At 51.3% G+C, this 15,700-nt stretch overlaps 1 protein-coding gene across 1 annotated transcript; it reads right to left on the bottom strand.

Annotated features, from left to right (window-relative positions):
* Positions 1-414: 414 nt before the first annotated feature.
* Positions 415-7,851, bottom strand: ATP6AP1 (ATPase H+ transporting accessory protein 1). The gene is made up of 10 exons (XM_032475700.1): positions 7,697-7,851; positions 7,325-7,451; positions 4,985-5,059; positions 4,521-4,714; positions 3,968-4,008; positions 3,078-3,163; positions 2,438-2,676; positions 1,875-1,922; positions 1,558-1,789; positions 415-1,299 (listed from the first exon to the last, which is right to left on the bottom strand). The coding sequence occupies exons 1-10, from the start codon at positions 7,849-7,851 to the stop codon at positions 1,090-1,092; spliced, it is 1,407 nt and encodes a 468-aa protein (XP_032331591.1). The 3' UTR covers positions 415-1,089.
* Positions 7,852-15,700: the final 7,849 nt, after the last annotated feature.

Genomic DNA, 15,700 nt, shown 5'->3' with positions numbered 1-15,700 from the left:
GCCGACAGCCGGTGCTGCGGCCCGCGAGAGATCCCTGCGCGGGAGCCGCGCGCGCCCCGCCCCTCGGGAGGCTCGGCGCGGCCCCGCGGCCTGGGTGCGCGCCGCTGCGGCATCCCGAGGCGGCCCCTCTAGGGATATGGGGACGACCATTGTCGCGGCCGTCTCCCCCTCACGTGCTAACCACCTCTGCCCTTCCTCCACCCCTGCCCACCGAGCGCTGCATCCCCTCCCGTTAGAGGCCCAGCTTGCTAAAGACCCTCCCGGTCGTGGGGAAAGGCAGCCAGCAGGACGGACCTTCCCGCCTCCCGCTTGGCCTGGCTAGGGTACAGCTACATCCGGGCGTCTCCTTCCGCTGCCCTCAGCCCTCAGCCCAGCGCATCCTTGCGCCCAGCGCAAAAATAAGTGACAAGAGGCTCAAGCATGGCGACCGGTCTTTATTTTATTAGGAAGGAAACCAGGAGCACCCCAGGCTCCTGCCAGGCAATCCTGGCAAGAATATGCCATAAACCCAGTGATCACACCCAGCCCAACCTGAATGGAGGTCCTTTCCTTCTCAGGCCAAAGAAATAAACCCCACTGTACTGCTTATTGTTAGCACATCACCAAAAGACAATAATGCCAGCCAAGCAAAACAGACAGTTAAATAGTACTTCCACACACCCCCTCCCCGAACTTAGGGAACCTCCAGCTCCTGGCTACTGCAAGGAGCCCCATAAAGCCTGAGGAGGGAGCACTGGTTACACAAAAGCACTATAAACAGCAAGGGTGAAGGTGGAGAAAAGAGAATAAATAAGGAAAAAGGGGAAGGAGGAGGGGGCTTAGAACTCACACGATTTTCCCTCACAATGACCAAGCCTAGGGGATTTGTTTACTATCTGTTCAGAATATATACACCTTGTTGGTAGAGATGGGGAGGGGGCAGCCCAGGGGAGACCCTCAGCGGGCTGAACAGGCAGCCAGACAGGCCAAGGGGAACTGGGGACTCATGCTATGGTAGGAACAGGGGAAGCCCTTCTGTCCAGCACACTTTAAGGTGGGAAAGTGACAACCCAGACACCACGATGCCCTCAACCCCTCACAGGCGCAGGGTCACACAATCTGGGTCAGAGAGATAGTGGGGCCCTTGTGGTCGTCAAAACGGTCCATGGTCTTGAGGCTGAGAATCATGTGCAGGCCGTAGGTGAAGATGAAGAGCATGAAGAGGGAGGTGAGCAGCCCCATCCAGATGCCCGGGGAGAAGAAGCCGGCACAGTCGCTGGCGTAGGAGAACTGTTCCCCCGTCACGTTGAAGGCCTGGATCTGGGGGACAGAAAGGACCGAGTGCCCCCACAAAAGGAGGCCCAGTGAGGGCTGGGGTTCCCAAGCTAGTGGGCAACCCAAATCTCACGGGATGGGCACTTCATGTGGACAGGACTCACAACTACATTCCTGAGCCCAAGGCCAAACCCAAAGGACACAGCCTCTTCAGGCCTCTGTTCCCTCCCCACTCTATCAGCCCTGCTATCTCCAGTCCAGGCTCCCTGCCCACCTCAAGGCTCCATCCCTCCCCATGCCGACCTGGAAGTCCTGAAAAGTGATCTGCCAGGGGGAGGGCTGTGTGCCAGGCACCAGGAGATCGCCATCCTTGTTGGCGCCGCTGACGTGCTCACAGCGGAAGGAGTAGATGCTGGGCCCCGTCACCTGGGAGGCGTTGAAGGCGGTGATGGAGCCGTTGCTGTGGATTTCGAGGCGCTCCATAGTAAACCAGTGCCGGGCGGACACTGGGTAGAAGCGGTTGGTCAGAATGAACCTGGGGAGGCCAAGCAGGGGTCAGGCAGCGGGAGAGGCCGGAGCCAGACCAGCCCACCCACACCTCAACTGCCTTTCGGACTCACTTGAATGTCACCGTGGTACCAAAGAGTTGTTCATAGGTCAGTGCAAGCCTGCAGGGTGAGAGTAAAAGGTGAGTTTTCAGGCTCTGGGATGGCTGCAAGCATCTCAGAGCAGCATCCTCAAGTCTACTTCTCCATAAGCTGTGCCAGGGCCTCACAGCCACCTGAAGAGGCAGCGCCCCCACTTGACAGATGGGAAAACCGAGGCCCCATCACATTCTAGGTCAGGAAGCAGCCAACACACAGGTTCCCCACCTCCAGCTGAGGGCTCCTTCCTCTGGTTCCCCTGAGCCCACGGCCCCTCCTTTCAGCTCCCCTTTGGGGTTGCTGAGGTGCCCAGGCTGGGCTTTGAGGCTTCTCGAGGGGGAGGCCTCAGGTTCCCAGATTGGGAAGTGTTCACAAACAACGTCCCAGCCAAGAACTAGAAGGTATGAAGAGGTAGAACTCTAAGCAACTCCCACTCTAAGAGCCCTCCCATCGGCCCCACCCTGCAATACCACCTGCATCCCCATGGTGAACACCACCCCCAACATACACACACAGAGTGGCATGTACTTCGCCCTTACCTGGCAACAGAGTCATTCCAGAAGGAGCCAGTCAGGTTGAGATCCTGGACCCCAAAGGTGAGCGAGGTCAGATCCTCGTAGTGTTCCTTGTATGTCACCGAGAAGTTTTGGGCCCAGAAGAGGATCCGGGGGGCAGTGTCATTGTAACTCACAGGGGGATGGATCACAGCCGACACCGACTGTCTTTGTAGCAGCTGGCGACCTAGCCCCCCAGCCACCATGGCTACATCACGGGCCACCTGCAGAAACAGCCCACAAGCCTCTCAACAGCCCTGGGAGCAGAGCTTGAACCAAGTGGCCTGCCCCTGCCGCCCCCACTGGGCACTCCTTCGAGCAGCTAAAGTCCCACCGGTCATCCTCAAAGGCCCTTCCTTCAGGAAGCTTTTCCCTGTTGGCCCCTAAGCCTTTGCGATGTTCCTAGTCTCTCCAACTTGGGGACCCTTGGACTTACTGTCCAAATATGCCAGCCGGTAAGGCTGCCAGGGCTAGGTGGGAAGCTGCCACGTGGAAGGAGGAAGCAGGACTCTGCGGTTCAGCCGTGTCCCCTGACACCTGCCCAGAGAAGCTGCCACCCTCTCCAGGCTGACTCATCCCCTGGCCTCTGAGCACTCCCACTGGGGCCCCGAGGAAGCACGCATACCCTGGATGGGCGGACCGCCGTGAGGGCCGCTGTGTATGGGACGTCTTCTGACTTGAGCATGCTCAGCACCTGCCCGATGACCTCATCTGAGGGGTAACGGGGAGGGCGGAGAAGCAGGTCACAGGCGGCCACTTTGGGCCATGCTCCCCCACCCGTTAGAAAGTGTCTGCAGAGCAGAAGCCAGCAGAAGCCAGGCCAAGCCCTCTCCCACGCCCCATCGGTGCCCTCTCCATGGTGCTTGGTGGGATCACCTCGTCAAGGCAGGGAGCACCAGAAGTCCCCATCCCCAATGTGCAACTGGCATGTCATCTGTGGTGGGCCATGGAGACCCCTGCAGGGCCAGCTCCCTCCACCTTCATTGATGTTTTCACTTCCCACTCAGGGTCTTGAACAGCAGCTGCTTCTCATCATCCCACCCACCCCAGCTCCCCCACAACACCTGCGGCCTCAGCCACTGAGGCCACTGACTCCCTAATGCTGAGCCCCAACCCAGCAGAGGGAGAAAAGACCCACAAGTACAGAAAACTCCAGATCCGCCTGCAGGAAGTCTCCAGTGACCTTTTCATGAGGAGTGGCAGTCCTCTATAGCAGAGACTAGTCCTCAGAGCTGTTTTTTGAAACGTTTCTGGTCTCTATGATTCACACTGCCTGAGTAGAAACTGGCTTCGCAGGCTCCACACAGAAGGCCCCAGACAGCCCAATACCTCCACCAGGCAGGGCCCAACTGGAGCAGGCGAGGCCTGGAGACCAGCATTTCCCTGCTTGGCTGCCAGTCACTCCAAGAAGCAGGCGGGCCGCCCTGGGAGTGGGGGGCTGAGGAGTGCGGCCAGCTCTCTGCGGCCAAGGGCTAGGTGAGGTCAGAAACGTGCACCCTCCCTGCCCCCACTCACCATTGCCCATGAGGACTTCCTTCGGTGCCATCAGACCCGAGCTATGGAAGAGACGGCAGGTCAGAGCCCCAAATCCACACAGCTCCCTACCAGCCTAGGCTGCCTCCCATCCATCCCTTCGCGTGTCTTCAGCTCCAGGCCGCCATCCTTCCCCAAAAGCCCCGTCACCCAGCTAGCTCTTCCCTCCAGACCTCTACTCACCTCATGGCCCTGCCTGGAACCCCTGGCCCCTCTACCCTGGCTTCCCTGTCCCGCTCAAGGCCCTGCCACCTGCTCCACGAGCAGCCCCTCGCTGGGCGACCTGGCTTCCCATCAGCAAGGCCCACATCTGCCTCATCTCTGGAGGCCCGATAGGCTGAGCTCAGTGCTGGGCACTGACTCCTGAGTCACAGCCCTGCTGGAGGCCCTTTCCGCCTTTTCCAGCCATACAGGGTACCTTCCGGGAGGGCTTCAGGTTGCTAAACAGGAGGGCTGTTCTCCTTGGCTGAGTTGTGCTACCAAAGCCCAGAGCCTCACCCTTCTCTGGGCCCTGGGGCCAGAGGCTGGTCTGTACCTCGCTGTGTAGGGCAGATGGATGAGCAGCAAGGCTGGAAGGCTGGCATTGAGCTTCAGCTCCCGAAGGGTGGCCAGGTCCACGTGCAGGGGACTGGCCCCGAGCTTCTCCTGCAGGTAAGCAGTCAGAGTGCTGACCGCATACCAGTCAACGGCGGGAAGCACCAGAGACGAGGGGGCCAGGTCCAAGGCATTCTGGGAACAGGGAGAGGCAGGAGGATGAGTGAGCAAGGGACCAGCAGACCTGGGCCAGCCCCCCAGAACTCTCTGGCCAGCCACAGCCAGGCCCACACAAGGGTCTCATCCCAGGTCAGTAGGGAAACACTCCACATCCCTGGCCCCGACACTAAGGCCTTTCTACCCACTAAAGCCAGCATCTCGGATTCCTCAGAGGACAGTTCTTACTGTGCTGGGGGAGCGGCACAGGGCGGCCTGCAGGGCTCACAGCTGGGAGAGGACTCTCACCTCCAGGTTAGAAAAGGCGCTGTCCTGCTTGTTTCCAAATACACCACCATAGGCCGTGAAGTCCTCGATGCTCAGCTAGTAGGGAAGCAGGGAAGACAGCCTCAGAAGGCTGGGCTGGGGCCAGACGCCTTCCCTGTGCATTTTCAGGGCCAGCAAAACCTCATTTAGAGTCATGTTTAGTCTGGGTGAAAGAGTGAGCGACGGTGCATGGCGGGGGAGATGGGGAGAAAGGCTCCTTCTTTCCTCTAGCATCCCCTCGGCAGGCTGAGCGAACAAGGAAGGCAGTCACGGGGTTGGGAGGAAGTCTGTGCGCAGCTGACTTGCGGTCACCTCAGGAGTAAGAGTCAGCCGCCTGCCTACACACAAGAGGAAGTGAGGAGGGAAGAGGGAAGCTGCAGGGAGGGGGCTTGGGGGCAGCCAGGAGCATTTACCACAGGCCCCCCAATGGAAGCTGGAGAAAAGGAGAACCTGCAGCTAGAGCCATCAGTGTCCAGCCTGGGTGGGACCCTTTGCAAAGGAGGGTGAGAAGTCCCCTCCCCGCCTGGTTTTGGTGGCAGGGGAGAGAGAGATGAAGATCTCGGGACATGCTGGAAAAAGCACTGAAGTCTTCTGAGCTCTCTGGACCACAGTCACACCGACGCCATCCCTTTTCCTCTGTGACCTAGATATGCCCTTCTAGGTGGACTTCTGCCCCTTGACTCCCAGTTTCCTCCAACCTTCCCCGGTTAGGCCTAGAGGGGACCGTAATCAGCTGCCCTAACCTCATCATGTTTAGTATACACACTTGCCTGGCCTTCTCTCCCTTCTGGCCAGGAATCCTGACCCTGTCTGGCCGCCTGGGCCCTCACTCTGACAGCCTAGGAACCACCACTGTGTCCTCGAGGCATTCCCTGCTCAAAATCACCCCAGGCTGCCTGTCACATTTAGAACTGCCTCCCCCCTCATTTCCTGGCTCCCTGGCTGGCTGTCTCCTAATCCTTTCTACCACTCACTACACTCCAGCCGCACCGGCTCTTCCGTGGGCTCACCAGAGGCACTCCTTGCCCAGGGCTTTTGTACCTGCTGTTACCTCTGCCAGGAAGGCCCTTCCCCCAACAGCCACTGGGCTCCATCCCTCCCACCACTTCGGCCTCTGCTCAGATAGCACCTTTATCTTCGACAGCATCGACAGCATCGCCACTCTGGCCCCTTAGCCTGCTTCCTTCCTCTCTGAGGACTACAGCGCTGACTACATCACATACCAGCTGAGCGTTTACCTGTCACTCTCACAAGAACATCAGCTTCTTCAGGGGAGGGCTTAGATCATTCTGCTCACTGCTATGTCCCCAAAAGTCAAGGCCTGCTACACAGCAGGTAGTCCACATGACGAATGAATGAATGAATGCCAAAAGACAGGTTGATGTTTTACACAGATTATAAGAGCTGCTCCTCAGAGCCCCAAGGGAGGTGGCGTCTTCATCTTACAGATGCAGAAACTGGCTTTTGCAGGTTACTTCATGTGTCTCAAAGTCAGTCAGTAGAACTAGAACTGAGTTCCAGTCTGATTACATTATTTACCACCTCCCGGAAGGACTACAGACCCACAGAGCGATGGAGCAAGACCACAAGGGCTATGAGCCATACAGGCCACCAATGAGGAACAGACAAGCAGAGGCTTGATAACCTCCCAAACACCCGTCCTACACTCTGCTGGAATCTTCCTGTGGTCTATATGTCTGCTTTGGGGACAGAAAGACCTGGGTGGGAGGGAAAACAGTGTGCTGGGTGTGAGCAGGTGTCCAACAAACTTAGACGAGAACCCAGTGTGGTGCGCATAAACCATGGAACTTCAGCCAATCCTTGTACCTCTACAAGTTTTAGCTTCTTTGGCAGTAAAACCAAAATAATGACATCAACTTAACATAGTGCAAATGAAGGACTCAGTAAGTGATCATTTTTCAACTGTCTCTCTTTATGATTGTTACAGTTAGAATCACAACTGTGCCACCCATTAGCTGTGTGACCTTGGGCAAGTCACTGACCATCCTTGGGCATCTGTCTTCTCATCTGTAAACAGGATCAATAGTCTCTACCATGTAGAGTAGCTCAGATGAGGGTTTGGTACTCAGTAGGCATCTGGCCTCTGACCCTTTACTTCCCCTATCAAGTGGGTGCCATTTCCCAGCCCTCAGCATTCTCACTGAACCTTCTACAGGCCTTCTCAAGACAGGAGCCACACCTCCCTACAGTTGGGACAAGGTCACTGAAGCTTCCCTTGGGGAATGGGCCTCAGTGTCCTGGGGAGGAGGGGGCCTGCCTGCCTCCTGATAACGGAGGGAGAAAGGGCTGGGACAGGCGCACCTTGTCCTGCAGGAACAGCAGCACATTGCGGGGGCCCAGCTCCAGGGCGGAGTCTAAGTAGGTAGAGAGCTGCATGTCGCTGGTGATATGGCCCTCGTGGGTGTCGGCCGCAGGAGCCCACAAGTCTCTGGCAAGGAACAGAAGAAGTGCTGTCAAGTGGGGGTGTATGGGTTGAAATCCGAAGCCCACGGGGTCCCGGCTTGATGCATAGGACCTAGACCTCTGACACAGCCGATTCACTACGAGCCGCCGAGAAAGGGTCAGTCCCCCTCTGGGCCTCGCCGCCTCTCGCCAAGGACAGCCCCGGAGTTGGGCGAGGGCACCCAGCCGCCGCGGCGCGCACCGCAGCCCGCCCGGGCCCGCCCCGCTCACCGGTCACTCGACCACAGCACCAGCGGCACCTGCTGCTCTGACGCCGCCGCCACCGTCACCAGCACCAGCACCAGCGGCAGCCACCGCATCTGCCAGAGCGCCGGGGCCCGTCGCGTCCCCGCCAGCACTCGAGCCACCACAGTCGCCGCCATCATAACGTCTCGGCCTCCACTGCCTCAACCCACCACTGCCGCCGCAGATCAGGTGACCGTCGCCCCCGCCCGAGCTCCGCCTCGAGCCGCCATTGGCCCAGGAGCAAGCCGGCTCTCCAGACCCCCAGATGATTGGGCGACGTAAATGCCACTCACAGCTGCTCCTTTTCACTGGTTGGCTGTACGTGTCTCCAGGCGCGCACGCTCCAAGTAGGAAAGGGGGTGGGGCCGAGCTCCGCCGGTTCCCACCGCCCGCCGACGCCTCGGGCTTCGACCCCGCAGAAGGAGTGGGGCGGGGCCAGGGTGGTCTCTGCTCCACTAGTCCCTACAGGCGCGGCTTTGCCTCTCCGTTTTAATCTTCTCAGTACTTAAAATAGCAAGAGTGGTTTGGTTTTTTTTCCTGCAGATGAACCCTACCTGACACAGGTGAGGAGAGAAGAGGAGGAACACCAGCACTTAGAGTGAGCAAGGAGGAGGAGCATCAGAGAGGAGGGGAAAATCCAGGGAAACCTAGTTTCAAGGACACCATGATTAACAATGTCATTGTCAACTGCTAGGAAGCAGGTTAAGATGAGGATGGAGAACTTTCTTGGACTTAGCAACAACAATTTGGCAAGAGCGATGACAGTGTGGGGAAGTGGAGACACGGTGTAGATTGTCCTTTCTCGAAGTTTGCCTTTAAGAGAGGAAAATGACAGCTAGAGTCAGAAGATGGGAGACACCACCTCAAACGAATTAGGAGACTTTCACCTTTTTCTGTGCCATTTTTGATTTCTCAGATTGGTGACCATTAGAAGCAAGCAAAAAACCCAATAACTATAACCAAATATTGAATTCTTGTTAAGGATATGTACACGGTTTTATTTAGGAGGAAGTGATCTGAGTTTGGAACTTAGTTTGAAATGCACCAAAAATAAAATGGAGAGAGGGGGTGGCTATAGCTCAGTGGTAGAGTGCATGCTTAGCATGCATGAAGTCCTGTATTCAATCCCCAGTCCCTCCATTAAAAAAAGGAGAGAAGTTTAAGTACAGAGATAGGTGTATGATAAAGCAACGATAGTAAAATGTTAATGGCAGAATCTAGGGGGTGAGTATATGGGTGTTCACCATAAGCTTTTTTTTGACCTTGCTACATGTAGTGGGTTGAACAGTATCCCCCTGAAATTCATGTCTATCCAGAACTTGTAAATGTCACCTTATTTTGAAATAGGATTTTTGCAGATGCAGATAAAGTCATGCTGGATTAGGGTGGGCCCTAAATCCAATAACTAGTGTCCTTATAAGAAGAGGGAGATTTAGACACAGACACACAGGGAAGAAGGCCAGTTGATGACAGGCAGTTTTGCAGCTGCTAACCAAAGAACTCCTGGAGCCACCAGAAGCTGGAATAGGCAAAGAAAGATTCCTCCCTAGCACTTTCAGAGGGAGCACAGCCTTCTTGACACCTTGATTTTGGACTTCTAGCCTCCAGAACTGAGAGAATAAATTTCTGTTGGTTTAAGACTGCCAGTTTGTGCTGGTCTGTTACAGCAGTCCTGGGAAGCTAACACTACATGCTTGATATTTTTCATGACAAAAATACAGGGAGATGAACGTTTGATACTGCCCATTGTTGGCAGCAAGGATGTTAGGAAACATAGTCTCACCTACACAGTGGTGAGAATATCAATTGGTAGAACGTTTTTGGAGGATAAGTTGGCAGCATCCAACAAGCTAAAATGTGTGTGACGTTTAACCAAGCAATTTCCCTCTTAGGGATCCATTCAGCAGAAATACAGGATGCACATACAAAGCGATCCATTGCATCACCATTTGTTGCTGCAAAAATTGGGGCAATCATAACTGGACACTGGGACACTGCCCAGCCACTGCTACTACCACCCCCGCCCCTCAAACACCATCTCATTGGCAGAATTCAGTCTGTGTGCAGAACTCTCACTGCCTTGCAGGAAAAAAGCACAGCAGAAGGAGGGACTAGGTGCTGGGAGCCACTGCACCTTGCACATAGTGACTCCCACCCAGCTCCATGTGGCTGATAGGCCACTGATCACCTCCACTTGTCAGAGAAACTGCTTCTGAGATTGTAGTCCTGGTTGTCACCAGTGTGACTCGCACTAGGATGGCTAGGATGGTGGCAGTTGAGCTAAAGAAAAGAGGCGGGCTGGACATGGTCAGGGGAGACAGCAGCTGAAGGTGGCTCTTGGAGTTGGGGACTGGGAGATGAGATCAGTTGGGGATAGTTAAGTTTAGGGTATTTGTAGGGTCCCCAAGTGGCAGTGGCCAGGCCAGGTGAGGGGAACTAATGCTGGTGCTGGCTGTATCCCCAGAAGCCCTGAAGAAGTTTGACGTCCTAGTGCCCTGATTTAATTTGTATTTTGAAGGGCTGGTCTGGCTCTGGTGAGCAGAGCAGATGAGATAGGAGAAAGATGAAAGGGGCTTGGCCAGGTTGATGGAGGGGCAGGAGGTAGGGCAGCTTTGGCTGGGCTTGCTGGCTGCCCTGGGGCTTACTTGCATTCCCTCAGTCAGTCAGTCACTCACCAAAGTCCTGCTTGGAGATCTTGGTCGGCCCAGCCCCCGGTAGGGGAAGAGCTTGAGGGCCCCTAACCAGGGCGTCACAGCATAGCTGACGTCCTCCAGGCCCAGAACAGACCTGGCAAGGGACACATTTTAAGAGGGAAGTTCTATAACAGTGCCATGGGAGTGAAATCTGTCGATGGACCTTGGGGACCAGGAGAGCAGTGACACAGACTGACAAGAGGAGCCAGTGGCCATGGGCAAACTTAGGAACACAAAGGGCACCATTTTAAAAAGTTTCAAGGCAAAGACATTCTTGAAATTGTGATCTTGCTGGCCAGCGGTCTCTTGCTCCCCATCCTTAGGGGAGAAAAGCCCTTGGCTGCTTTTTTTTTTCCTTCCCTCAGTTGCCAGGTGTCCCTGCAGTGGTGACCTTCCCGGCTTCCTGAAGCACTTGCTCTGGGCCAGGCACTGAGTCAGACTCGGACCCTGCTCCTCGAGTTCACCATCTGGGGGGGAGGGTATAGCTCAGTGGTAGATTGTATGCTTAAACTGCACAAGGTCCTCAGTTCAGTCCCCAGTACTTTCATTAAAAAATAAAATAAATAAGTAAATATACCTAATTGCCTCCCCCACAACCAAAAAAAGTTCACAATCTGGTCTAGAGGAGATGCGGAATAGTGTAGGCCACAACACAGGGTGATAGGTGTTCAAAAGCGGGAAGACACAGAGCTGGGAGGGAAGTGCAAAGAGTGGCACCCACGTGAGTCTGCTTTGACCACAAGGTGATATCCAAGCTGTCATTCCCTCAATGTTGACAGCACCCATGGGCACCTTCTGTCCTGGGGCTTTCTTTTTAGGGTAAAGGCATTTCTTCATTAAAATCCTTCTGGGCCCTCATCATCCCCTCGTCTTCTTAAATTGTCTTAATATAATATTGAACACATACTAAACTATGTGTGATATTTATGTGCTACATCAATTACATGAGTGTTACATAGACATGTACAAGCTGTCTTACACGTTTCCAGTATATGAAATATACAGTAAAAGCAGCCCTCTTCACCCCGCCCCAGACTTCAGAGGCCACTGCCAATTCTTTGGCTAGGAATCTGTATCCCTCAAATCCCTTTTTCCCTGCCTCACCCCCAGAAGTAATTGCTAGCCTGAACTTGGTGTTTATTGTTCCCTCCTTTTTTTCCCTAGAGATTGACCACTTATGTATGTGTCCCTAAACCATCTAGTGCTTAGTCTGCTCGTACTTGAGATGATGAAATGTCATCGCCCTACTCATAGTGCCACACAGAGGACGCAGGTTGTGTAGTACCATCCTTGCACAATCCAGTGTGTGAGCCTTCTACCACCCCTGGTTTTATTCTGCTGTTGGCCGATGCTGGGGGTGCATCTTGTGGTTCCCGTGGTTGGCTGTGAGGCTCTTCCTGACCTCTGAGTGCAAGATGTCTCAGGGGCCGTGGCAGACGGCATCATCATTCACAATTATTCAGTCTCCCCCTTCCCTTCGGGAGCAATTCTCCTTGCCCATTGCCAGGCAGGAGATGAACTGGAAGGCAGGTTCAAGGACGCCCCACTGTAGCTGTGATATGAGGATCAGGAGACCCCTACCACCACTGTGGAAGTCTCTCAACACCCACAAAGCAGGTGACCAGGCCCTGGAACATTCCTGCCAAAGCCCCCGAACTCCGTACTGTGCTTGCCGTGAGAACAAGGCAAAGAGGCTTATAAGCAGCTGAAAAGTATTGCTCACAATTCCGGAGGCTGGAAGTCCAAGATCAGGGTGCCATCAGGGTAGAGGGAGGGCCCTCTTCCAGGTTGCAGACTTCTCATTGTATCTTCACTTGGTAGAAGGGGTGAGGGAACTCTCTGGAGCCTGTTTATAAGGCTCCAGATACCCATCATGAGGACTTTACCCTCCTGACCTAAGCACCTCCCACAGGCCCCACCTTTGAAGACCATTAGGGCATTAGGTTTCAACAGGAATTTGGAGGGGACACGGACATTCAGACCAGAGCATAAATGAAGCATGCATCCCTAAATACGTTTGTTTTGTTTTGTTTGTTTGAGGAACTTTATATAAATGGAATTGTTCAGTATTACATTTTGTGTCTAGATTCTCTACTCAAAGTTGGGAGGTTAATGGGAGTCATTGCATAATAGCAACATGACTGCTATTCCCCTGAGTAAATATTCTGCCAGCCCCTCAGCCCTTCTACTGTTGAGAGACATTGGAGTGGCTTCCCACTTTGGCTAGTATGGCTAATGGTGCTGCAGACAATTACATATATGTCTTATGGTGCACATATATGTACATTTCAGTAGGTATATCTACCAGGTCATAGAGTATATGAGCTGGGTTGGATAGTGTCCCCCAAATTCATGTTCACCTGGAACCTCAGAATGTGACCTCATTTGGAAACAGGGTCTTTGCAAATATAATTAGTTAAGATGAGGTCATAACTGGAGTAGCGACCCCTAATCCAGTGACGAGTGTCCTTATAAGAAGAGAAAAACAGACACACAACGCAGAGAGGAGAGGGCCTTGTGAAGCTAGAGGCAGAGATTGGAGTGATGTGTCTACAGGCCAAGGAACAGCAAGGAGAGGGGATGGAACAGATTCAGGAGGAACCAGTCCTACCAATACCCTGATCGCAGACTTCTGACCTCCAAAATTGTGAGAGACTAAATCTTGGTTGTTTTAAACTCCCAGTGTATGGTACTTTCTGACTGCAGTTACAAAAAACTCATACAGTATATATATTTTCAGCTCTGCCATTTGCGTTTCGTCTTCTGTGGAATACCTGCTCTCATCAGTCTTCCCATTTTTTTCTATTGGATTGTTTATCTTTTTCTTGTTAATTTCTAGGAGTTCTTTATTTATTCTGAATATGAGCTCTGTGTTGGTTATATTATTACAAATCTCTTCCAGTCTGTAGCTTCCCTTTTCCCTCTCTTAATGATGTCTTCTGATGAATAGAACGTCTTAATTTTAATGTAGTAAAATGTAACATTTTCTTGATGGTTAGTGTTTTTTTGTGTGTCCTGTTTAAGAAGCTTTTCCCTGCCTCAAGATTATGGAGATATTCTCCTACATTATCTTCTAGAAGTTGTCTTGTTTTTCACACTTTTATGTATGGTGTGAGGTAGGAGTCAAGTTTCTTTTTTTTCTATTGAAGTATAGTTGATTTACAATGTTCTGTTAGTTTCAGGCAAAGTGACACTCCCTTTCTCTTTCTCTCTCTCTCTCTCTCTCCCCCTCCCTCCCTCCCTCCCTCTCCCTCTCCCTCTCCCTCTCTCTCTCTATATATAATCTTTTTCAGGTTCTTTTACATTATAGGTTATTACAAGACATTGACTATAGAGATCCCTGTACTATACAGTAGGTTCTTGTTGTTTATCTATTCTATATATAGTGGTGTGTATCTGTTAATCCCAAACTCCTAATTTATCCCTCCCCCCTTCCTCTTTGGTAACCATAAGTTTATTTTCTATGTCTGTGAGTTTATTTCTATTTTGTAAATAAGTTCCTTTGTATAATTTTTTTAGATACCACATGTAAGTGATATCATATGACATTTGTTTTTCTCTGTCTGACTTATTTCACTCAGTATGATAATCTCTAGGTCCATCCATGTTGCTACAAATGGCATTATTTCATTATTTTTTATGGCTGAGTAATATTCATTCATACCACATCTTCCTTATCCAGTCATCTATCAGTGGGCGTTTAGGTTGCTTCCATGACTTGCCTGTTGTAAATAGTGCTGCTATGAACATTGGGGTGCATGTATCTTTTCAAATTAGAGTTTTCTCCAGATATATGCCTGGGAGTAGGATTGCTGAATCATATGGTAACTATTTTTAGGTTTTTGAGGAACCTCCATACTGTTTTCCACAGGCTGCACCAGTTTACATTCCCACCAGCAGTGTAGGAGGGTTCCCTTTTCTCCACACCCTCTCCAACATTCATTACTTGTACTCTTTTTAATGATGGCCATTCTGACCGATAAGAGGTGATACCTCATTGTGGTTTTGATTTGCATTTCTCTAATAATTAGCGATGTTGAACATTTTTCATATGCCTGTTGGCCATCTGGATGTCTTTGGGAAAATGTCTATTTAGGTCTTCTGACCATTTTTTGATAGGATTCTTTGGGTTTTTTTTATATTGAGCTGTATGAGCTGTTTGTATATTTTAGAAATTAACCCCTTGTCAGTCACATCGTTTGGTCAAGTTTCTTTTATTTCTTTTCCATAGGGACCTGCAATTGTCCCAGTACCATTTAAGATGAACATCCTTTACTCACTGTCTTGAAATACCAATTTTCTTGTATAATAAGTGTCCATGTAACTGTGGGTCATTTGGGGGGCTCACTATTTCATTCTCCTAGTCAATTTGTGTATCCAGTACCACACTGTCTGAATTACTGTAGCTTCATAATAAACCTTGATACCCAGTAAGGCAAATCTTCCCACCTTATTCTTCATTTTCAAGAGGCTGTTCTTGGGCTATTGTGCTTCCATGTAAATTTTATCTTATTGGTTTTTAAACAAAATTTTCCCAGGGGGGAATAATTCGGTTTATTTGTTTATTTATTTTAATGGAGGTACTGGGAATTGAACCCAGGACCTCATGCATGCTAAGCATGTGCTCTACCGCTGAGCTATACCCATTCCCCCATATAAATTGTAGAATTAATTTGTTAGATTGATCAGATCATTTCAAACCTGATTAGATTATTTAAAGTAGTGGTAAGATATAAATAACATAAAATTTATCATTTTAGCAATTTTTATTTTTAAAAATTGTAAATATTCATAATATTAAAATTTACCATTTTAACTATTTTTAAGTGTACAGTTGCATGGCATTAAGCACATTCACATTGTTGTGCAACCATCACCACCATCCATTGGTAGAACACTGTCATCATCTTAAACTAAAACTGTCCGCAATAAACACTAACTCCCCATTCCCTCCTCCCCTAACCCCTGGCACCCACCATTCTATTCTGTCTCTATGAATTTGACTGCTCTAGGGACTTCATACAAATGGAATCATACGACATGTGGCCTTTTGTGTTTGGCACATTTCACTTAGCATAATAGTTTCAAGGTTCATCCATGCTGTAGCATGTGTCAGAATTTCTTTTTGTGGTAAATAACATTCCATCATGTGACCATTTCTTTCTCCATTCATTTGTTGGTGGACACTTGAGCTGTTTCCACCTTTTGGCTACTGTAAGTAATGCTGCTATAAACATGCGTGTGTAAATATCTGAATATTTGAACCCTGATTAGCTTTTGACTGGAATTACATTAA

The sequence above is a fragment of the Camelus ferus genome, chromosome X, assembly GCF_009834535.1.
Source record: "Camelus ferus isolate YT-003-E chromosome X, BCGSAC_Cfer_1.0, whole genome shotgun sequence".
NCBI lineage: Eukaryota > Metazoa > Chordata > Mammalia > Artiodactyla > Camelidae > Camelus > Camelus ferus.
The sequence above is the reverse complement of the archived record's forward strand: the minus strand, read 5'-3'. Positions and strand labels throughout refer to the sequence as shown.

What these genes read in the sequence shown, in the direction of transcription:
- ATP6AP1 (XM_032475700.1), bottom strand. Translation starts at nt 7,851, where the DNA reads ATGATGGCGGCGACTGTGGTGGCTCGAGTGCTGGCGGGGACGCGACGG. An exon ending in GCGCCTTTTCTAACCTGGAG is followed by an intron (nt 4,715 to 4,984) that starts GTGAGAGTCCTC and finishes CCCTGTTCCCAG; the next exon opens with AATGCCTTGGACCTGGCCCC. An exon ending in GGAAGTCCTCATGGGCAATG is followed by an intron (nt 3,164 to 3,967) that starts GTGAGTGGGGGC and finishes GTTACCCCTCAG; the next exon opens with ATGAGGTCATCGGGCAGGTG.